General features: G+C 30.8%; 1 protein-coding gene across 1 annotated transcript in view; it reads left to right on the top strand.

Annotated features, from left to right (window-relative positions):
- Positions 1-25,500, top strand: part of LOC140671216 (uncharacterized) — a 172,412-nt gene that overhangs the window by 4,944 nt on the left and 141,968 nt on the right. Inside the window, exon 2 of the mRNA XM_072902413.1 lies at positions 1,122-1,559. Coding sequence (XP_072758514.1) covers positions 1,308-1,559 — 252 coding nt within the window. The 5' untranslated portion in view covers positions 1,122-1,307. The remainder of the gene's footprint in view (positions 1-1,121; positions 1,560-25,500) is intronic.

Below are 25,500 nucleotides of genomic sequence, written 5' to 3'. Positions count from 1 at the left end.
AATGTTTCAGACAATATATATATATATATATATATATATATATATTATATGTATAATGTGTATGTGTATAAAATTTATATATATATTATATTATATTCATATATATATCATATATATTATGTATAATATTTATATGTATAATATTTATATACTGTTCATGTATAATATTAATTAATTTTCTACTTTCATAAATAAAATGTATATTAATAAAATTGAAATTCTGATAAGCAAACTGACATTTATCAATTTTAATTTAAAAAATGTTAAAGCAAAGAGAAACAAATTAATATTAAGATTATTATTAAAAAGTGGTAAAATTAATCCGTTGCTTTGTTCGCGCACCGTTACTTATGCACTGTTAACTTTAAAACTTTGAAATCCTCTTTTGTGTTCATTATACAAATAATTAAAAGTCTGATTTTTCAATAGAATAAGCTTGTTGACCGCAATGTATTGTTAAAAAATCGTTCAAATCATTAGCGTGCATGTCACGTGTGCGAGTACTTCATAATCCTGGAGGTTGAAGCAAAAGTAGGTCGAACTTTCGCATGGGAGGAAATTAGGGACGAGTTTCCGCGTGCATCATTCCTACCAAGATAGAGAGAGAGAGAGAGAGAAAGAGAGAGAGAGAGAGAGAGAGAGAGAGAAGGGATCGATCCTGGAATTATTAGGTAATTACCGCGGTGCGGCGGGAATAATTCCAGAATCGATTACACAGGGTCGGAGGTTGAGTTAGCAAAGCGACGGGGACCAAGGACCGACAAGTAGGGCGTATTTTTAAATTCTCCCTTTGCACGAAATTAAATGCTAGCTGGTTTAATATTAGTTTGCTCGCATATCTATGACGTGATATTATGCAATTTGGAATTTTTTTAGAAGAGAGAAAGAGAGAGAGAGAGAGAGAGAGAGAGATAATTTAGCTTGTTTTAATTTTGATAAATTTTGAAATTGAATCGAATTTAAATGACGTTAAGGTATAGAAATAATTTTACTTGGAAAAATATAAAAAAATCACATGTCGAGAGAAAGACTTTGCGGGCGAGCAAGGTACACATCCTTTCTGTAATTGAAGAATCCGGGCGATTTCTCGAAATGGCAAGTCAGAGCGTGAAATTTTGCAGAAAATCGAGAACGCCCGACGACGACGAGGATTTTATACGAGACGACTCTACGATCCTTAATGTCTCCATCGTGAGATCGTGAGATCGGTAGCTATATCTTACACGCGAGAGACGTGAGGTTCTCCCGCGGGATTCGGGATCGACTCGTGGTGAAAAAGAGAACGGATAAGAGCTAAGATAAGGACGATGGGGGTGCCGGACGTGGAACAGGCCAAGAGGCGACTCCAAGACATACTTAGGCGGGCGCAGAAGCTGGAAATACAGACTCAAGAGGTAATCTCGACGAGGACGGCGCGTAAATTGCTCGCGAGGACGCGCAATGTCTTGGCGTGGACCATCTGGATCGGCGTGTTCGTCGTCCTGCTGAGCGGCGTCGTCTACGCACGCTGGCCGACACGACAGGACGTGGAGACTGTCAGGACCGTCCTGAGGCGAACAGTCAGTATATTGATTTATCTTTTTCTTGTTTCCCAGACAGCATATGATATTTATAAATATTTATAAATATTTTTACTATTTTATTGAAATATAATAATATGTGAATATCTTATATATATTTTATACACATTATAAGAAAAAAACAGAAAAATTATTCAATATATTATTAATGTAAATTAAATATTTTATATAATACGGTAAGTAAAAAAATAACAATATTTTGTAAATATGTCTCAAATATTTATGATAAATCTTTGTGTTATCTATTCAATTTAAGATTACACAAGAATATTTTCGAAATATTTTGATAAATATTTAATTAACTGTTTAATTAAAATATTTAATAATTATTATAAATATTATGTGTGTTGTCCGGGCTGAAAGCTAAAGCCTTTAAATAATATTTCGAACATATGTTTTTCACATATGTATAGAGGACAAATTTATTTATTTAAAGTATAAACGGGAAAAAACTTCTTTTCCCACTTTATAGTGTACATAGTTAAAAAAGATTCAAGAAGATATGTCAGCAGACATGTGTAATAATAATAAGATAGTAATTTTAAAGAAGGTGATTAACAACAAAAACAAAAATTTTAATAATAAAAAATTAAATCAGAGAATACCTATTGTAAATATAATTAGATAGACTGTGGAATTTAATATTTGAATTAATATGCAAAATATTATGATTAAACAATTAGACAAAATTAAATCAACGCAATAATGCAAAATAATGAAAACACCTAGTAAATTATGAAAATCCTTTATTATAATATAGGATCCAGCTTTAGTATTTAATGCAGTCTGAATTTTCCTGGGAATGAAATTAATCATTCTCTTGACTCTTCAAGTTTCTTTAGAGATGCTAGAAGAAGATATATCTATTGTTAACTCTATTTCTCAAAACAGATCGGAATAACTCGATGACGCCTTTATCCATATAGCTAGAAATGTTCAATCTTAGTTTGAAGAGCATCAAGACAAAGTTAAACATCTTTCCTGGCCAGTTATATCGGATCTAAACATCATCAGGTACTTGAAAAGCTGCAAGAGTTACACGAATCCATTCCCAGGAAAGTTCAGACTATTTATTAAATGCCAAAAGCTCTACACAATATTAATATAATACACAATATAAAGAATTTTTGTAATTTACTAGCTATTTTTATTATTTTATCCAACCCTGTATGTTTTAAATATATGTTCATTTTTGACAAATTGATTTCAAAGAATTTTCGCTTTCGAGAAATTCATAAAAATAGGCGAGATATTTCATCTCTCCTTGTAATTTTTTAAATTGGCACAAATTTTTTTAAACACATACCAATCACTTTTTATCATTTTATTTACATATAAAGGAAGAATCAAGCTTTCTTCGCTAAAAATTCTTCTCTTGCTTTTTCTTCTTGCTTTTCTATTTTTACTCCGTTGCAGAAAATGGCTTCGACTCTCCATCAAACATCTTCCGATGAAAAGTATTTTATCTATTTATCAATATTGATCCGCTGTTTGAGATGGGTACTTTTATTGAAATTTTCATCAAAATGATCGCGATACTCGCTATATTGATGCGACCGTGTTTCGGCCAATTAAACGCGCGATGCAGCTATCATAATAACATCGATAATGCCGAGGAAGCGCATTAAAGGTGGGAAAATAAAATTCGCCAGTGATATTTATTATGGACAACATCGGCGACAGTTACGACCGATAAACGGTGGCATGGAAAATTCTCCTCGTAAATGGAAAGGTGCAAACAACGGTTACCGGATAAACGTTTCCAGCCCAGGATAAAAGCCGATCGATCTTCGGGGTTCTATGCATCCTATACCAATTCGCGATCATTTCTTAAGCTATCGCGTCGATACAACAAATTATTATTCCAAAAAAATGTGAAAACAACTCCTATGTCGTAAAATAAATAAAATAATGAATTAAAGTTTACAAAAAATATATTGTTTTATTGTGTTTCTTTAGCCATGTTTCTCGATTAAATATTATTGATGCTCGATCGCGCGAAATCCCACCAAAGGAATATCGGACTCGGCGTTAAAGGGGCTAAAAAAATTAGGGCAGTGATATAGCCTAAATAAAAGGGATTGCGGGTTCAAAGAGAGCTATCACATGTGACCCACTCAGAGTACGCGCGCGCATACATACACAGACACGCACATACTTGTGTAGTGATCAGTAAAATTATTTTGTCAATCTTGTAAAAAAATCTGAGTTGCGTTTTATCGTTGAAATATGTTACGGTATTTTTGAAATGACCTCTCTTGAAATTGCAACTATTGCATAACACAATTTCCAAAAAGTTCGTGATCCGATAAAATGCTTTTTGGAAAAGTATACACATTGACATAAATATAGAAATAAATGCAGAAATATCAAATAATTGAGAAATATAAAAAATATAAATCGTACAAGAATCAAGAAGATCTTTCTCGCATTAAAAAAAAAAAATTTCCACCGATGTTGAAACTCAATACATTTCGGAATAACGTTATACTCGTACCAGTTATCATGAAAACTCAATAAAAATTATCAGTCGCAAAAACTAAATATTTCTGGGTTGAAAAAAAGAAATAATAAAAAACAAACAAAACACATACCGCGCGCATGTCTTTTTGTTCGAAACAAACACCCGCGGCGTTGTTTGTAATTATTTCAAAACGGCCGGGACCGCATATGTTTCAATTTACGCTTCGATATCTTCGTTTTGCTTTTTCGTCGTATTTGTTGCTAGTTGTATAGTTGCGTTCGTTATTCCTTCGTTTTTCCCCAACGCTAAAATGCCAGTGTTTGTTAATTAAACAAAAGGTAAAACTTAGAGGTGTTGTATTAATGAAAAGAAATAGAATGGAATAAATTCTATATATACCGGCAACCTCTAAACAATCCCAATTTCACCTTTATAATTAAGCTAAAACATATTACTTAATTGAAAAATTTGCATTAAAATAAAACTGCTCAAAATCATCCTATAATCTATGACCAGTATCGTATAGCATATCGAGTGAGCGCCAGAGTAATAGGGAGAACCCAGGATCGAAATCTACCTAAACTGCTCAAAATCATCCTATAATCTTTTTACAGTAACTTTTTTTCTTTTATATTATACATGTATATTATGTTTAATTTTTTCTACATATCTAATCTCTCTTTTTTTATGGATAGATTACTTAATAATTTAAATCATTTTTAATGGAATTTTTTTCAATAAAGTAAAGATAAAAATTAAATCTTAAATATCATTCTATGTAATCTAGAAACATTACACTTTTCTTATTCTATTATGATTGAAATATATAATTAAGAAAGTGCGATTCTGGCACAGTGAGTTGTGCCTCTGTTTGCTGTGCCTAAGATCTCGGGTTCAAATCCGACCAGAAATTTCAAATTTTTCTTCGATTTAATTTGATCGCCACCTCTCGGATGGCAATGGCAACCCACCGAAGAGTATCTTGCCACAAAAATTCCTTCTATCTAGGCCGTCCGGAACCGGCAGTAAAAAGTAGGTCCCTTTGACTGCAGATAAGACGCACTCTGCGGTTGAAGTTAGAAGGATAAAGCCATCCTCCTTCAGGAGATGACAGTTGAGGAAAAGGGTATAGGAAGTATAGGGTTGTAAAAAGGTTGATATACACGGCAAACCCTGAGGAGAGTCCGGATTAAACCAATTTACTAATTTTTATATAATTAAGAAAATTATAAAATAGACTTCATCTGACAAACATTTTATAAATCTCCATTTCTTTTGTACTTTTTAATTTTCTAGCTTATCTGGGAATAACGATATCTGATCTCCCTTCCACTTTCCGAGTTTGATAATTCGCGTTCACACTTTCTCCTTTTCTTTTCTGCACTCTATTCGCGCACTGCGAATCGAGACGTCGAAAAGCAGCTGGAGAGCCCGGCGGGCCCTCTCGAGGTGCTCAATTTCCATGGAAATGGCATCGAAACAGGGCGATTTCCCGCACTTTCCCACCACTGCTGTTCTCCGTCGTTCACGGTTCTCTCACTTTCATGCGCGCGTGCACGAGTTTGTACAAGTAAATATACGAGCGAACCTGGCTTTCTTCTTATTCAGACAGCACTCTTCATTCAATCGATTACTCCATGTGTTTCGCATAAAAAAAAAGAAAATATAGAGAAAAGAGAAAAGAGAGGCTATGAACATAGATGGTAAAATTGATGGGCTTATAAAGTAAAGGTGTTAATTATGAGATACTTTTTTTTTAAAAGCTTATATTTTCTTTAATTGTAAGTTTTAACTCAAAAACTTTATGTGGTTTTATAGCTAGTACATTCAAGTTTTACCACTAAAAAGCATTAATGGCTCAAATGTGTATTTTTTTTGCTACAATGATATTTTCAGAAAAATTTATTTGTTTTGAAAAAGGTATCTTAATATGAGACGATATCTATATCAGAAAATTAAAAGTAAAAATAACGCAATTTCAATTAAAAACCGTTTTATTAATTATTATTACATAAATGTAACATTACTTTCTATTATTAGTTAAATGCTATAGAACTGTATTACAGAAGAAAAAAACAAAAGCTTTACTTTTTGGCACAAAAAAAAATTATAAAATATCTTTAAAATATTGTTTTTATCTTGTATCTATAAAAATCTATAAAATCAAAATAACATATCTTAGAGATTCAAATAAAAATTTATCTTTCTAACAAAGAGCGCACGAAAAGGTATTGCAATATTAACGTTTTTAATATTTTAAAAGAACAACAACAAATAAGTCTTATTTTTGGCATTAAAAAAATGTTATCTTTTAAATATTTTTTATGTATTGTATCCATAAAATTAAAATAACATATAAAATAACAATATCTTAGAAATTCAAATAAAAATTTATCGTTCCAACAAAGGGTACATAAAAAAGTATTATAATTAACGTTTTAAATATTTCAAAATAAGAAATCAACAAAAAAAAATAGAAAAAAATAGAAACTTGCATTTTTGATAATTTATTTTCTTACTTGTGGGAAAAAAGTCCTAATATGAGGTATCTCATATTAGGAATTATATATAAATATAATTTTTTAAACTCCTCTCTTAATGTATACAAATAATTAGTATTACACAATATTTAATATTTGTAATTTCTTCACATTTTATTAATGTCTGGATATCTTTTTTAAATTAATTTCTATACTTCTTTCATTTTCTCTTTTAAAATCATATATCATTCATTAAAGAAAATATAATTATATATTTTCTTGAAAATATTTTTTTATAGGTTCGTTAAAGAAAACGCAAACATAATATTTCGTTACGTTATTTAATATTGAAATCAAGTACATTTTTACCGTAATAGAAATGCATCGCATTTACAGTTTAAAGAACTCGTATATGTGTGTGATATTAATTAGATAAAAAATTATTATCCAAGATGCATTAATAATAACAAATATTGGAAATTTTTAATAATAATATGATTCTGCTTCCACATACAATATTTGTAAAATTTAATTATAGGCTTATACGTAAATAAATAATAACTCTTGTTAATATGGAAATTAATCATGTGAAGGAGTTCAAAGAAATGTGTGCAGACCCAATAAGTGTGTATAGATAGTCGCTACCTGCTGTCGTGAAATGTTAAACTACCCCTTAACGGAGCTCTTTTCTCCGGAGAAAGAGCAGTGAACTTGAAAAGAATCTCGAAGGAATTTTAATATCCACGCAAAGTGTTCGTCGCTTCGGACGTTCCGGGCGCGCGTTCGCTAAATTAAAAAATGCTCCGTTAAATAGTAGTAAATAGTTGAAAAAGTACGTGGAGTGCACGTAAGAAGAGAACACTAACGAGGTCTACAAAGTATGCATAAAAGAAGCGATAAGAGTCCCGCGTCTCGGGATTAAACGGAGAGTTGTTTACTTCCCGCTTCGCTTCCATCGGAAAGGAAAAGAATCGGAAGATGAAACTTTATATTTTCATACTCTCTTTTTTATATAACCAAAAGATAGTATTAATTAATGCAGAAAGAAAGAGAGAGAGAGGGAGACAAAAAGAGAGTTGTTGTTAAACGAATTTTCTTGTGAAAAATTCCAATTGAAATTGGATTAATAACAGATATTCGCATATTAATAACTAACGAAAAACAAAGCTATGCAGAAAATACATTTAATTTAGTCTTTCCAAACAAAGTTTTTTTTAAGGAATCCTCATTATATATAACATGGTCGATATTCTTATATAATTTACAAGGCATAGCATTAATCATAATATAATTACTCATTTTTTTTGTTTAAAAAAGAAGTCCACTTTTTGCAGTTTAAAGATAAATTAGTAATAGATTTTTTATAATTATCACCGCAAAATGAGAGAGAGAGAGAGAGAGAGAGAGAGAGAGAGAGAGAGAGAGAGAGAGTGAAAAAGAGAGAAATCAATATTACATCTATAAGTAAAATTGTTCTTCTATAAAAAAGAATAAAAATCGTAATATTAAAATAAACTAACTAAATTAAAGGCTCTTGATATTACTAAATAATACAATTAAAATAATTAAACAATGAAGAGCTGACGCAGATATTACGCCGATTTATTATTAACCCTTTGAGTCACGAATTTTTATAATTGTCAGTATTTTATAAAATTTGGTATATAAAGTTTTTTGGGGTCGCTGATTACGAATCCGTTGTCAGATTTTCAAAATTCAAGATGGCAGATCCAATATGGCAGACGAAATTTTACTTTCGCCTTATTGGATCCTTATATTAAATTTTGGAAATTAAATTTTCTTTCCTTTAGAATCAGATTCTGCGATCTAAAAAAACCTTCAGAGAAAAAATTTAAAAAAGAATACAACTGTTACTTTCAATTTAGAACAGAAAATATTGTTTTTTATATATTTTGTATCAAAAAAGGAGGATTTAACAAAAACAACACGGTGGAAAATTCTAAAAAAATTCTGAAAAATACTTAAGAGTGTACTAAAATTATAAAAAAATTGCCGTATTTATTGTCATAATAGATTAGTAGAAAATGCATTTTTTCGTAAAAAAGTACTAATTTTGACTGTTTGTTTATATATGGTATTTTTGCAATTAACAATTAATGACTGTTTATATTTTTTTACACTTATTGATGTTCTAGAGACTCTGTAGAAAAATCCGGTATTTGTTGATTAAAAAATAGTTAAAACAATTAAAAACTACGAAAAAAAGGTGGGTCTCTGGGTAACCCGTTGTGATTTAAAGGGTTCAAGTGGGAAAAGACACTTTACAAAAAGAGTTACATAATCTTATGTGAGACAAACAGGATGTTTATTAAAAACAAGGATCGAAAAATACATGAAGAATCATACTTTGGTCATTGCTAGTCATAGATCGTTAAATCATGTTTTTAATTTTGACGTTGAGATTTTGGATGAGGAACCGTTCCTGGGAAAAAGATTGATATCTGAGATGATTCATATTAAGCGCCAAAAAAAAATGCCTTGAATCTCCAGAGCGATAGGTACCGTAAAATTGAACAAATCATGTTTAACAATTATTGACAGCCTTTCGAAAATTTAACATAATATTGTTTTGATACATGTCTTTTGTATATTAGAATCTATTGTTTTGTGGTCGTTGTTTTTTGACATGAACATTTATTCGAATTACTTGTTAAATTCCATCATTTATATATCGGTATCCGCGTCGGCTCTTCATTATCTAATTATTTTAATTTTATTATTTTCAAAGTTTTTTTTTTAAGGAATCCTCATTATATGTATATAACAAGATCAATATTCTTATATAATTTATAAGGCATTAATCATAATATAATTACCTCATTTTTTGTTTAAAGAAGAAATCCACTTTTTGCAGTTTAAAGATAAATTAGTAATAGATTTTTTTATAATCATTACTGAAAAATGAGAGAGAGAGTGAAAAAGAGAGAAATCAATATTATATTTATAAATAAAATTGTTCTTCTATAAAGAAGAATAAAAACCGTATTAATAATAGAAAGTAACACATATTTTTCGTTCTTTATTTTATATATGTATGTGTGTCTTTTTTCTCTTTCTTTTTGTCTTATCTACTTCCATTCTTATTTGCCAAGCTTTCATGCTCTTAAAGGTCGATGTGTAATCACATTCTCGCCTTTAAGAACTTGGCGACAAATTGTTCAAAGCATTCGATAAAAGGCGACACTTCGTGAATAACACAGGTGACTTCCTTCGTCGCAAATAGCGAAATTACATTTTCACTCGGTAGCGCGTCCATTTTGTAACAATCGCAATTATTTGCGCTGACGGGCATGATACGGCAGTGCGTCTCGCTTATTTATGTCGCTTGACGTATCGCGCGATTGCAGCCGTCCCATGTATCTGTACATACATACACACAGCATCGTTTATGTATCTCTGAGAAGAGACCCAGGACACCAAATTATGCGGATTCTCATGGTTACTCCAACAGATAATTTTACAAACATAAAATTACTTTTTTTATTTATTAAATGTTTAATCTAGAAATTTTTTTATATAATTTTTATATAATGTTTTTTAGTATAACTTAATCACTCCCTTTAAATGCTTGGTACTCACATATTTCTTTTCATAATTACGAAAAGTTCTATAAACAATAAATGATGATTGTATTATATGTATATTAAAAGGTCCAATCTAAAGTCTACTTTAGAGGGTCAAAAAAGTCAATTTTTTACATTTTTTACAATATAATGAAAAATATCTTTCAAATTTTATTGAAAAATTCTCAAAATTCAATTTCTGTAATTTCTTACAATTTGCTAAAATAGAGAGTAGACAAATAATCTAAAAGAAATAAATAAACTAGATATCTAAAGTATAAAATTATATAAAATTAGATTAATATTAATTCTTTCTTATTTTTTTTTTTACTTTTTAATATTCGACAACTTAAATACACATTTTTACGATATTGCTGGATGAGGAAAACTTTTTTTCCGATCTCGCGGATGTTGCAGATATCATTAAATAATTCCTCTCATATTCTGCGAGTTGGATATTTATTGATTCTTGTCTTCCACTATTCAAGGGATGATATATTATGCTCGACAATTATTTCCATTTGATAATCTATGATTGAATTATCTCTACCAGTCAGTTTGTGTACTTTAACAATAAATACATATTTTGAGAGTTGAGCTCAATGTATCAAATCAAGTTACTAGATAAAGATTATTAATTAGGCTAAGAGGTGTTATATGTATAAAGTTTTAATAAAACCTCTTTCACAGAAAGATAAGAAATAAATATTAAATCTAATCTGAATGTTTAAAAATAGTGTATAATAAGTTTTTAAAATTTGAAAGATTATTGCTTTTCATTGACAATAGAAAACATTATACCGTTCGCGATTGTGCACAATATACACAATGGCACACGAGGCCGTGCGTTATCGTGGCAATTTACAGTGGACTGTATCTACTTGTGTTCGACCACACAGTCGCGTTTCCACTGCTCGGTTGAAGGTGTATTTACCAGGGATTGAAATCGGTTCAATTCCACCGGGTCAATTCAATCTTGGATACCACGCACTCGAAATGATCCCTACGTCTATTCGCGATAGTAGTAACGTGACGAGATCGGCTTAAGTATTTATTTCATTCTATTTTTATTTGTCGCATTTTCCCTATAGAATATGTCAGAATTCTAGCAGGAAACAAAGAGTCCTCTACAAAATTTGGAGCACTTTTTAGTTAACGAAACTGTCGAAACAAATTGTCATAACTTTTATATATATATTACATATTATTATATATACATATTATATATATATATATATATATATATATATATATATCTTCTTCTCAGTCCGTCGTCTCTTGACAGAGGCGTGGTGACTTCTCTTTTTTCATATACATGATTGCGTACGTGGATAGTACACGTATATGTATGTGTATACATGTATATGGGATCTACAATTTTTTAACGCCGGTTCTGAACGGCTAATTTTTGTAGAGAAGTGTTTTTGGCAAGATTACTCTCGGTGGGTTGCCAGCGTCCTTCCGAGAGCAGAGCGAGTGTATATAATTTTTCTACTCTTACCGGGGATCGAACCCGGGACCTTTGGCCGATACGCTGTCTACTGTGTCACGCATCGCCTCATATATATATATATATATATATATATATATATATATATATTACACATTATATAAATTATATATTATTACTTAGTTGGCAAACGGTGTACAGTAAACTGTTGTGTGCATGTGCAGGCGGTACTTGATATCGGTTCGATAAGCAGGTTTCGAATAAAATATTCGTTATAGCAACAAGTGAGTGTTGCCGACAAAAATAAGGCGACAATGAATAACTTGGTTTTATTGAAAGTCGAAAAACTAGTTTTCCATTTTGCGACAAATTACCAACGTAATATAGCGCCGTCACGCCGTAAATATTGTGACGAGAGAGTAAATTTTATTTCATAGGATATTTTAAGGATATTGAACCTAATTTCATTTAAAAGAAATTGAGAAATAATAAAGTAGTGTCATCTTAAAATTAGATATTTCAATTTTGTTAAAATTTTTTCATTTCGTGAAGTTCAGAAAAATATTAAATATTAATTTTTTTTTATTCTAATTAAGTTCAATATATCCTACGTTTCAAAAATATCCTACGGTCTTACGGAATAAGACTGAATTTTTTTCACTTCAGGTAATTATGCGAAGAGTAGTATGTCACACCGTCTCATTCATGCTCGCAATATATTATTCGTATATGCATCTGGGAATATTAATTATATTAAATTGTTCTTCTAGACACTTCCTTAGAATTATTCATACTTTTTTTATTTATATCTTCATAAAAGACTCCGTGCAAGGAGACACATATACATATACATACAAATACAAGATCGTCCGTAGACCGCCATCAGCAGCGGACAGAACAGCGTTAGAGAGAGGAGGGAAAAGGGAGGGATTGAATAGCTGGAGATTTTAATTAGGATAACCCGCGGGGCTATACACTCCTGAATATTGCATTAGCATGAGCCTCACTCTCGCGGTGAACCCTTTAAACAAACATCTCGAAAAACCCTCCTTTGCACCGACGGAATCGGTAGATAAGGGCCAGAAGGGGCCAGAGGGGACCGGAGGGGGACCGGAGCGAGATGGTGAACGTAAAAGGGGTAGAGAGTAACGTAAATAGCCTTTTCGGTAGTACAGTCACACGCGATTACCCGCGTTCCCTGGGACGATCGGGGGGAGGGAGGGGAGGGATGATGTTTACCGTTCACCGACTCGTTCCTACCACCCACACGGTTTGTTTGGTTTCGTCGCTAAATCCACGGAAATAACCCTGGTCGCACGGCCCCCAGGAATACGCCGGTCATCCGAAGAGCATTTCCGGATTACCTGTAGTTTCATGCGACGTGTTTACTCGCGACGTGTTTGCCCCCGCTGTTTTTAGAGCTGAAAACGTTTTAGCGCGACTAGCAAGCGATTTTCTTTCGAGAGAAATTCAAAGTTTTTTCCACGAAAAAATTTCACGTGAATTCCATTTGAGAAATGACTTAAACCATTTGAAGAAATTTTGATAAATCAGAGATTTATATATGTGTAAAAGCGTTTATATGTATCTTATTTCTAAAATTAAAAAATTTTGAATTACATTAAGAAAATGGTAAGAAAATGATAAGAGCAGTTAATTTTCTAACAATTAGTGAATCAATTAACAAAAGTCATTTAATAAATTACATTAAAATTCAAACATAAATTTTTAATCTAACAAATATCATAACAAGATTATTTTAATTGATGTGTGTGCGCAAACGTTTCCATCTACAATAAAAATTTATTAGACTTAATTTTTCACTAGACAAAATTTATATTTTATAATTTGATTATTTTTATAATCAGTCATATATATAAAAAACTTTATTCGGATTAGATTAAATTTATTTTCTCTTATAGAAGCTCAGTCTACTTTAGTTGTATGAAAAATTGACTTTTATGAATTTTTGTTTTGAAGAACTAATAATTGATTTTTGACGTTTTACACATATATTTTTATCAATATTTAAATTACATCTAGATTTTTAAATCTTAAATATTAGCTTTTTTGTTCAATATCTGTCTTTGCGTATGTTTAAAAATGATAGTATGCCATATACTTCTCTTCGTAATTATTTGAAATAAAAAAATTTAATCTAGTTTTATTCTGTAGGATATTTTTAAAAGATATTGAACTTGATTAGAATTTAAAAAATTAATATTTATTTTTTGTTTTTTAAAAAATGAAAAAAATTTCAAGTAAAATTGAAATATTTAATTTAAAAATTAGACTACTTTGTTATTTCTCAATTTTTTAAAAGAAATTATTATTATTCAATATCCTTAAAAATATCTAACGAAAAATGAAACTAGATCAAACTTTTTATTTCAAACAAAAATCTTTTTTTTCAATATTTTTATTTTAAATTCCTAAAAACCATCAACTTTTATATCGCCAGAGCAGACTGGGCTCTCAAATCAAGTGGTTTACTCTGGTACCGCGTCAAACTTTTCAATTCTTTTTTTCTTTGACATTACATCATCGCTACATGAGGGGACACGTAGATATACATATATATATGTATATATACCTATACAGACGGGATTTACGTATGATCGTCGTACGGGAAGGAAATAATTTTGAAAACGTGAGCGTTCCCCCCCCTTACTCCTATAACGTGAATACTCGTGGCTTAATTGTGCGCGAAATTGCATCCCGTTTCAGCATGCATGACCCGGCACGAACGTATACGTTATCAGTCATTCTACGGCATAACTATCGCACTTGCGTACGCAACGCGTTCGCCTATCTGCATGTACGAGGTCATTTCCTTTAATGCCGCATAACTGTTTATATCGTTAATGGCTAAAGTTACGCGATACTGTCTCGCACGACGGACTTTGCTATGAGTGATGAGGTTACCATGTACATACTTCAGTAGCTGCACAATAAAAAGAAGATTATCACCCGTATCTTGTGTATACATTGTCTTATCTACCCTAATATCTTGCTCATCTTGTTTGTGTATTTGAAAAACGTCGAAAAACGTGACATATATATTATATATAATATACAAGAAATATAATAAATGTATAATATATCGTTTCAGAATTAAAATATTTTTAAATTAATATATATATATCAATTGGTATAATTAAAACACATAATTATGTTAAAATAAAAATCTGAATTTGCAACTAACAGTTACACATTTTTACTTTAACATAATTATATGTTTTCTTTACACTAATTGATTCGTCTCATTATTCTGTGCATAAAAGTATTAGAGTAAGATAATCAAAAAATGAATATTTTACGAAATATCTTGTATTTTATGTCAAAATACTGTAACTTTGAAGCCTTATAACTCAAAAAATACAAGGTGTCCCATTTTAATTCTTCCAGTCGAATATCTCGAGAACCAAGCCTGGGAGAGAAAAATGTTTCCGCGCAAAAGTTGTATAGTTTCGAGGGGGCCATAAGATGGTACCATTGGTCTGACCTTGAAGAGTCATTTGAAGGTCACCTCAATTTTTTAAATGGCACTCCCTATTTTTTGTTACATATTCTTGTAGCTGACTTCGAGAGCTTTCCAAAACACCTTGATAAAATGGGTAAATATCCTGTTTAGGGGAGGATGCTCCAATGTCCTTGACCTTGACATATGTTGTCAAGGTCATCATCCTCAGTAACGCTTAAAAGGTTTTAGCCGTCGCTTGTTGTTTACTAAAAAGTTACAAAAATTTTTTAAAATTGACGTTTTTTGCAATTATTTTATCAAATATTGAAAATTTAAAAATGTTTCAAATAAAAGTTGTAGGTCTCTTCAAAATACACATTTTATATCCTATTTATTTTTATTATACGAGTGATAGTTTTCAAGAAAAACAACGATAAAGACTCTAAACCTTATACAATATTAATTATAACATAATATATAATATAGTCCCACTGTATCCGCGCGTACACTTTCCTACTCACACGACAAATGGGTTGGGTTAGGTTATTTTTTCTGGAAAGTAACCTAACCCAAAAAAAGTAACCTAACCCAACCCATTTGTTGTGTGGGTAGGAAAGTGTATGCGCGGATACAGTGGGACTATATTATGTATGATATTATAATTAATATTGTATGAGGTTTATAGTTTTTATCGTTGTTTTTCTCGAAAACTATCACTCGTATAATAAAAATGGATAGGATATAAAACGTGTATTTTGAAGAGACTTACAGTTTTTATTTGAAACATTTTTTTAAATTTTCAGTATTTGATAAAATAATTGCAAAAAACGTCAATTTTTGTATGTAACTTTTTAGTAAACAACGAGCGACGGCTAAAACCTTTTAAGCGTTACTGAGGGTGATGACCTTGACAACATATGTCAAAGACATCGGAGCATCCTCCCCTAAACAGGATATTTACCATAAAATGTTTTTTCATTACACACTTTTCGAGTTATAAGGCTTTAAAATTGTAATTAAAACACATAATTATGTTAAAGTAAAACTGTGTAACTGCTAGTTGCAAATTCAGATTTTTTCTCAAAGATAACTATGTGTTTTCTTTACAATTGATTCGTTTCATTATTCTGTGTATAAAAGTATTAGGGCAAGATAATCGAAAAATGAATATTTTACGAGATATCTTATGTCAAAATATTGCAACTTTCAAGTCTCATAACTCAAAAACTACTTAATGAAAAATACTTTATCATAAGTGTTTTGGAAAGCTCTCGAGGTAAGCTACAAAAATATGCAAAAATATATAGGGTGTTCCATTTAAGAAATTCAAAATGACCTTCACGTGAGACTTCATGTGACTCTTCAAGGTCAAACTAATGACACTATCTTAAGTCCTCCTAGAAATCATACAACTTTTGTCTGAAACATTTTTTCGAAATATTTTTCGAGATATTTCACTGGAGGAATTAAAATGGGACACCCTGTATATTAAAGTTACATTTTTTGCTAAAGATTAAAAAACTTATTTTTAGTATAGTTACGAATTATAATGTAAAATATTTTTTTTTTTTTTTTTTTTTTATGAATTGATTTTATCCCAAGTGATTTTATCTAAAAGTATAATTTAATACAAATATACATATATGCTGCTTTAGAAAAAATAACTTTTTTTTCTCTCTTGTTTCCCTAGTTTTTCTATATATTTTTTCTATACATTTTCAAATATTGCGAAATTTTACATGGTTTACAATGTAATTTCTCGTTAAACTGAAAGGGAAGGCAAAAAAAGTAGAAAAAACTCGCCTACCATTATTCTCACTGCCTATTTCACATTTTGTAGCTACTTTGTTGCGTGGAAACTGAATCTCATAATTGAATGATAACATCTTGAACGAATCCGTGGGTCATGTGATTCTTTTAAGGTTCTCGAGCTGCTGATAAAAATTCCGGCCTTCTTTCCCCAAAAGTTCAACATCCCTTCGCGCGCGATGGTATAATCGAAAAATAATACACCCAGAAAATTGCGAGAAAATAATTCGTATCTTATTCTATGAATAAATCTTCAAATGTCAATGTTGATTTGATTTCAAACAACAAATAATTTCCCTTTTGAGACAAATAAATGTAGTTTTATAAAGATACTTTTTGCGAGTTTTATTCATATTTTTTAAATAAATTGTAATAAAATATTAAAAACCCTGTCGTCAAACAAAAACTGCACAATTAAAAAAAAATACTCGACAAAAAACTACCTAATTACTATTTGTGTAATATGCAGTCATGTAAACGTCACCTTTAAAACCTTTTTATCGAACGACTCCGTGTGTGTGAAGCTGGCGTTTCATTTCGTAAAAACTCATTAATTGTTGAAAGTTTTGGTTGTATTTTTAATAATTCTATAATTTTTAATGGATTAAACAAATAACTCTGGCTATTTAAAAAAAAAATAGTTTAGGATAAACCGAAACGCTGCGACGATTTTTTAGCATTTCTTGCAGATTTTAAGCGCTTAAGAGAGTTCTACAATAGGTTTACAATAAGGTCTAGGCGTAAAAATTATTAAAATGTTAATTGGAATATTAATTAGAATATTAATTAAACAAATTAGATTGGCCGGCATGCTACACATACATATAAGTACCGAAGTGAGACGCTCGTATATAATATATTAATTGTACATATACTGTAGAGATGATACATAGATAAATTATGTATTTCTATTGTTTGTTAACAATTATGTATATTTGTGCAGCAAAATATTTGAATAATTGCAATATTGCTTCGTAAAATACTTATATACGATATTCCTATATAATATTATTGAATAAAAATATCACGCGTTATTTCTTATACATACATATATACAAGATGTCCCATTTTAAATGACGATTTCAAACATCTCTTGAAAAATATTTTAACGAAAAAATATTTTAAAGGAAAATGTTTCAAATAAAAGCTGTTGATTTAAAAGGGATCATAAGATGAAGCCATTGATTTGACCTTGGATAGTCATTTGAAGGTCATCTATAATTTTTTAAACGAAACTTCCTATTTTTTATATTCTTGTAGCTTATCTCGAGAACTTTCCAAAACACTATAATTAAATATTTTTTCATTAAGTACCTTTCGAGTTATGAGATTTGAAAGTTACAGTACTGCCGGCATTAACCAAAGTGTACCACGTGGAAGTTGCCCACAAGTGAAACACAAAGAAAAGTTGCCCAACTTTTAACTTTTCTTTAATAACCGCAACTGTTTGTTTCAATCGAAATAGCATTTTGTAACTAGAGTTGCTATCTTTAGCAATTGGCAACTGGACATTGGTAACGTATTGTAGAACCCCCTTTATGCTACAGCTACAGCGCTACAGAGGTCAGTCTCTGGAGATTACTACCGGGCAAAGAATGTGTTGATCCTTTCGCGCCTTTTTCAGTTGAAAGAGGGAATTTCACGGTCGAACACTTGTCGAAAGTACCGAAGTGAAAACGAGCAATTATCTCAGCACGTCTATTAGTCTGCACGAACGCGCGATTTACGTCTCCCGATATTCGTGCGACATTGAGATAATTTACGCGTTATTGCAAATAGCGCGTTTCGAACGAGTGTCGTGCTGAAAGATGGACGATATTTGCAACAGTACAATTTACAGTACAGTTTAATAACGTGGTGGTGTCGGCCAGGTGGTGATTCTTTTATAGGACTCTAAAGCAGAGATTCAATTGTTGCGTGAGTCGCGATTTCATTCCTGAAATTGACTTGACGCAAAGGTACACACAACGTAAATGTTCTTCAAAAGACACGTGTATCGCGAAGCGTTCTATTATTGTACAAAAACACGGAGCTTCGCCGGACGATTCTCGAAATTGAGAGGAGAGACGGACGCGAGTTCGTGTTACTGTTATACAGAATGTTTATTTGAAAAGTTTGCACCTTGTTTATTTTGTGACTGATTAATTTTTGCGAAAAATAACCAAAGACGTCAATTTTGTTTTCGAGGGGGACATATAAATACGGTAAATGCAACGGTAAGTATTACTTCATCGCCTTCACGATGGATAGCTATTCCTTCATCATAAATCTTAAATAGCAATAGGGGTCAAATGGCATATCATTTTAAAGGTCTTTTGATTCTCTTACAACCACATTTGTTTTTTTTTAATTTGAGTGAATATTTTTCGAGAAATCGTACTAGAAAGTGTCAGGTATAAGAAGAAGAATTTTAGATGGAAAGATACAATTTGGAGTAAATTTATTTTAAATGTTCAAAATATTCTCCGTTATTTGCTAAACAGTAATGAAGATGATTCTGTCAAAGCTTCGTCAAGTGTTGTCTCTGTTTTTCTTCGCCATTTGTATAAATCGGTACATTGCGTCTTTGAAATCAAAATAGTAATCGTTGAATGATACTATCATGAATATGAACGCGCATTTTTACGTTCGTCATCGAGTGATCATCATGCATACGAATTACGGGAGAATAAATATCGGATAAAAAGATACACGCAGATGCATGGTTTTAAGTGTCACGAGTGATAGTAAATAATATGATAAATATGTGTTTTAAGTCGATCAGCATAAATATCGTCCAAAGTACCGAATAAAAATGTCGCGGGATTATAATTTCGCGAGTGCCGTGAATATCAATAATCAATTAATATTCGATTGAAAATATGTACATTATCACGCGTAAGGTGAATGCTGGTACAAATATCGCGAGTTTTGATTTTTGGCATAATTTTTTTCATAACATCTAAATAAATAAATATGTATCGGTAGTGTCGAAAAAAGTATCGTGCGATTATCGAGTATTTAGTATTTATCGTCATTTTCGTGAATGATGAAAATTGATTACCCAATAGGGAGTTTGAAATATGAGTAATAGAATTTACTGAATAATTCAAATAAACGTTGAATGCCAAAAACCATAAAGCACAAAAGAATAGATTCCAATAAACAAAAGACACGTATCAAAACAATATTGCATTAAATCTTTGATAGATAGTCAATAATAGGGAGTTTGCATTAAAAAAAATACATTTTTTTATATATGTAATTTAAATATATATTATTATAAATTTATTTATAAAAATTTTAAATTTTATTCAATAGAAAGGTATTAAAAAATTAAATTAAAATTTAATAAAATTTAAATTGTGAGAAAACGATTTTGATTGGTTGGAGTGCGTGACGTCACAGTGCAATAATTTCAAACGTTTGTTTTTCTGTATTGTGTATTGCGATATTCGGTCATTCTCGATCTCAAAGTACAAAGAAAAACAGTTTATTGGGTGTTTTAATTGTTATACTTTTACATAGAGGTAGAAAACAGGTTTTTGTACGTGTTATCTTTGCCCATTTTCACAATAACTGGATATTTTAATAAATAAAAATAGTTGTTACTGTATATATTGGTTAGGTTTGAGGAGACGCTATTTCACGCTATTTAGCGCTATTAGCGTCTCCCCGAATGCAGATATTGCACGTCACGTTCGGAAGGACTTGGTCGTTTCCGGATCGTATTCGACAATTTCAAATAATTAATTACAGTAATTTTTATTATTAATTTTCTCGTTTAATTTGTATTAAAAAATTACGAAAAAAATAATTACATTTAAAACTATATATAAATTATAAAATGCAATTGTTTTTCAAAATCATGCAAACTCCCTATCGTTAGACAAGAGTTCAATTTTAACGTATCGCTCTAGAGATTCAAAGCATTTTTTCAGCGTTTGATATAAATCAAACACTAAAGATACTAATCTTTTTCCCAGAAACCAAAGTACGATATCTCATGTATTCTTTTATCCTTGTTTTTAACAACCATCCTGTTTGTCCTACATAAGAAGCATCATAGTTTGTACAGATGATTTTATATAAAATTGTCTTTCCCCATTTTAATAAAACGGCGCAAATTATTTATTCCAGTGTAAGACAATGTAACGTCCAAATCTTTAATGCAATGTCAAAAATGTTCAGGAATATTCTTAATGTGGGACATTAATACGAAATTTTCTTTTTATTTTCATTATTAGGGTCATTGTTGAACGTTAAATTATCCAGGCTCTTATCTTTCTTTCGTAAAAATATGGATCATGAATAAATAATTAATTGAATTATCGTTTGAAATTATTTCGCGCTCTACATCCGCATCAGCTCTTCATTGCCTAGTTATTTTAATTTTATTACTCTGTTTTACAAAAAGTTCTATATATACATAAAAATTATTAGAATATTAAATGACTAATTAGATCGCTCGACATGTCGGACGTGTAAGTAGCGAGATGAGATGTTTATATTTGGATAGTACTATCGACTTTAAATGAGATTTCGTGTTATTAAATGAGATTTCATATTATACATTTGGTGTCTCGAGCGATTTAATTTGTTCTAATAATTTTTACGTATAATAGAAGTCTCTCTGGAAATTAAAAGTGATTTTACACAGACTTATACAAAATTTCGTTTAAAGTCGATAGACCTATCGAAATACGATTAATCTCTCATTTTGATACTTATACATGTAGCATCTCGGGTAGTCTAACTTGTTTAATAAATATTCTAATAATGTTTATACACAAACTCTCACTAGAAATTAAAAGTGATTGCGGAATAACACAAAATTTCATTTAAAGTTAGAACTATCGAAACACGACAATATCTCGCTTTAATACATATAATTATACATCTGGTGTCTTGGTCTAATTTATTTAATAAATATTCTGATAAATTTTATGAGTAAAATTCTTTTCAGAAAATATTAGTAATTGCAGAATAATACAAAATCTCATTTAAAATTAATAGAGCTATCTAAATACAAAAAGCGTCTCATCTTGGTACTGACACGTTATATAATATAGATCTCGGGTGATCTAATTCCCCCCTCTCTCCCCCTCTCCCTTTCCCTTTTCTCTACTCCCTCTACCCTCCCTCCCCTCTCTCTCTCCCCTTCTTCCTCTCCCTCTCCCTCCCTCCCTCCCTCCCTCCCTCCCTCCCTCCCTCCCTCCCTCTCTCTCTCTCTCTCTCTCTCTCTCTCTCTCTCTCTCTCCCCCTCTCTCCCTCTCCCTTTCTCTCTTCCTCTCCCTCCCCCCTCCCCCCTCTCTCTCTCTCTCATTTAATAACTATTCTAATAATTTTTATGAATAAAACTCTTTCTGAAAATTAAAAGTGATTACAGAATAACACGAAATCTCGAAATTAAAAATGAATAGAACTATCAAAATATGCCCAATGTTTCAGTTTTCAGTTTGTCCTGAGCAATTTTTTTTTATTTAATGGCTAGAACTATTTGTTTAATCTATTAAGAATTTAACCACTCTCAACAATTAATGAGTTTCCCCAAAGTGAGACGTCACATACACGACTCTTTCTTTCGTGTTGTAAAAATATATATCTATAGATATAAAATAAATTGCGTGCAGTTCTGGCGCAGTGAGTTGAGCGTCTGCTCACTATGCCTAAGATCTCGGGTTTAAATCCGAACAGAACTATCGAATTTTTATTCGATGTTATTTGATCGCCACCTTTCGGCAATGGCAAAACCACCGAGAGTATCTTGCCGCTAAAAGAACTCCCTCTATCTAGGCCGTTCGGAACCGGCATTAAATAGTAGGTTCCTATGACTGCAGATAAGACGCTCTCTGCGGTCATATGCTAGAGGGAACGGAAAGGATTTTTGGAAGGAGGTGTAGAGAAGGATGGAAGGGGTTGGTGATCTGAAAAACACCCCGACAATCCCGAGGGAAGTCCGGTATAAGTCCGTTAATCTATAAATATAAAATAAATTTTTCATATAACATGTTCAATATTTTTAAATTAAAATGATTTCTACGCCTAATTAAAATTGCAGTTATAATTTATGCGCGCGCATAAGTCAATCATTGCATGGCTAATAATTAATCGAACAATTAATTTTTATAAAGTATCAAGGAACAAAAAAAAAGAATAAAATATATCACTATTACAGTCGGACCTCTTATCCTACGACATTTTCGGTCCGGAATCTTCCCCTTAAACCTCTGATCCTACGACAAAAATTTGAGAGTGAGGGTATAATTCCCCTTTCGCGGTCGTAGCATGAGAGGATTTTTTGTCGTAGCATAAGAGGATCGTAGGATAAGAGGTTCGACTGTATATCCTACTAATATATCCTATATTTTGTTTCGCGGATGCAATAACAAACGGATCGAGCGGCGATGGCGAGATAATTATCGGATATGGGTAAAACAACCCTGAAGCAACAAACATGCGTCAGTCTAGGCGTTATTTCAATTACTAATTAGAGGGCGACGAATACGAGAGAATTGCAGAGTGAATCAACAGGCTGCGTGAGGGAGGCAACGACGACGGTTTCGTAACGAAGCCTCCTCTTCTGCTTCAATTATGCATGTAAATTACACACATTGCCTTGGGGACGGTCCCGGAAATGTTACCCTATTGGTACATACATCCACCTAATTCGCGTTCCTTTAAATTCAATGTTGATACAAGATGTTCTACACCTAGCAAAATTTACAAGTTTATGTACTAAAAATAATTATAGTGGCGAAAATTATTGCACGTTACTCAAGAACATTTGGTAGGTCTAATAATAGATAATTATTCTATCAATAACAGAAACAATAGGTTTCATATATATGCAAATTTAAAAAATATATATATAATAAATTTTTATATAATGATTTTATATATATGTATATAATGTATATGTATATACATATAAATTTACAATGAAACTAAATATTTTTCTATAAAATGGAAATCTTTTACATAAAAAATTGTGAAATATATTTCAATTATTGTAGTTTAAATTCATTAAAAAATCTACGATATATAAATCAGAGTAAAATTCATAATATTGAAAATACTCGATGTATGTATTTCTACAAATTCTGTAGAATTGTATTCGGGCGATTTCGTATTCGGTAATTTACATATATCTCTGTCTGTGTATGGTGTTACTTTGATCAATCGGAGGCTTCGAATTACAAGTTCTAAACTAATCGGCGCGATAATAATTAATGAGAAGGATTATGTTAACTCGGTGAAAGATTTATATTCGAGTCACACGATAGATCTCTACTAAATTACATTACAGAGCGTCATCACAAAGAGACTAATTAGCTCTCAGAAACGAACCGGTATAATCAAGCCAATTTTAATCACGTATGTAAATTACACACACAAACTTGACGAACTTGACAGACAACATCGATCGAAGAATTTGACAAGCTTTGTAAAAGATTGAATGATACAATTGTGAAACATAACTTTTATATATAAAATAACTTTTATATGCACATCCAGATTATGGCAAGTAAGTGTCTCTTGGAAAAAAACATTTAAAATATCGAAATATTAATAGAACTTTTTTATTATTTATTGAAATATTAAACCAAATTTATAAAAAATAATGGTTGCGGAAAAAAATATATATAAAAATTCTAAATTAAACGATGTCCCCATAATTGGAAATATTGCTTTAGTAAGATAATTTATTATATTTTTATCTTCTAAAAAATTAAGAATTTATAAGGTGTATATAAATTTATATATATATTAATATAATATATTAATATAAATTTATATATATTAATATAATATTATATTATATAATAATAATATAAAATATAAGTAATATAATAATTTAATAAAATAAGGATAATTATTTTGCATTTTGTAAAACTACATTTTTAATAATGTCTTGCATTTTATATTTCAAACATTTTTTAGATCTCATATTGAGACTGCAACTGATACATTTTGCATTCAAAATACATTTTTTTTTAAATTTTTGTGGCATTTTGTGCCAACTCTGCCTATACGTGAGCGCCAGCCTAGTCTGGTTCATGTTTATTCGCTTCGCTCCCGGAGACATCGTGGCACATGAAAAATGAAGTGAACCGCATTTACGTGCGTCAGGCGATTTATGGTTGGTGCGTACATGTACCGTCGCACGTTTTCGTGCGACCATTTTTCTGCGGAAATATGGAAAATGTGAGGGAGGAATCTCTCGTTTTCTCGTTATAAAGTAGCTTCGATAACGTAAACAGGTAACGAGATCTTATTTTTCGAGCAATTTCAAATAAAAATTTTATTCCAGATATTCCATATAACATTTGATCCAAGATACTTAAGTGACATTTAAAAATTACGTGAAATATATAAACTTGAAAAATCTGAAAATAAATATTCCGAATTTATATGATTATATGAAATATCCGATATACAAATGTAAAATTTCAGCTAATTCATTGATAAGTTTTTATTATAGATTTTCCTAAGAATATTGAACCAATTTAGCAGAAGATACATTAGATAAGTGAAATAAAAAAAAGTTCTTGAAAGTTTTGAAAACTTTCGAAATATAAATTTTAAAAAGCTAAGTAAATATTGTATTATTATAATGTTTTATTACAATCTTCAGACAAAAGAAAGACGCTATTTTAATTGTTTTTTCTAGACTTTGATTATTTATGT

Source organism: Anoplolepis gracilipes, chromosome 11, assembly GCF_047496725.1.
Source record: "Anoplolepis gracilipes chromosome 11, ASM4749672v1, whole genome shotgun sequence".
In the NCBI taxonomy this organism is placed as follows: domain Eukaryota; kingdom Metazoa; phylum Arthropoda; class Insecta; order Hymenoptera; family Formicidae; genus Anoplolepis; species Anoplolepis gracilipes.
The sequence above is the reverse complement of the archived record's forward strand: the minus strand, read 5'-3'. Positions and strand labels throughout refer to the sequence as shown.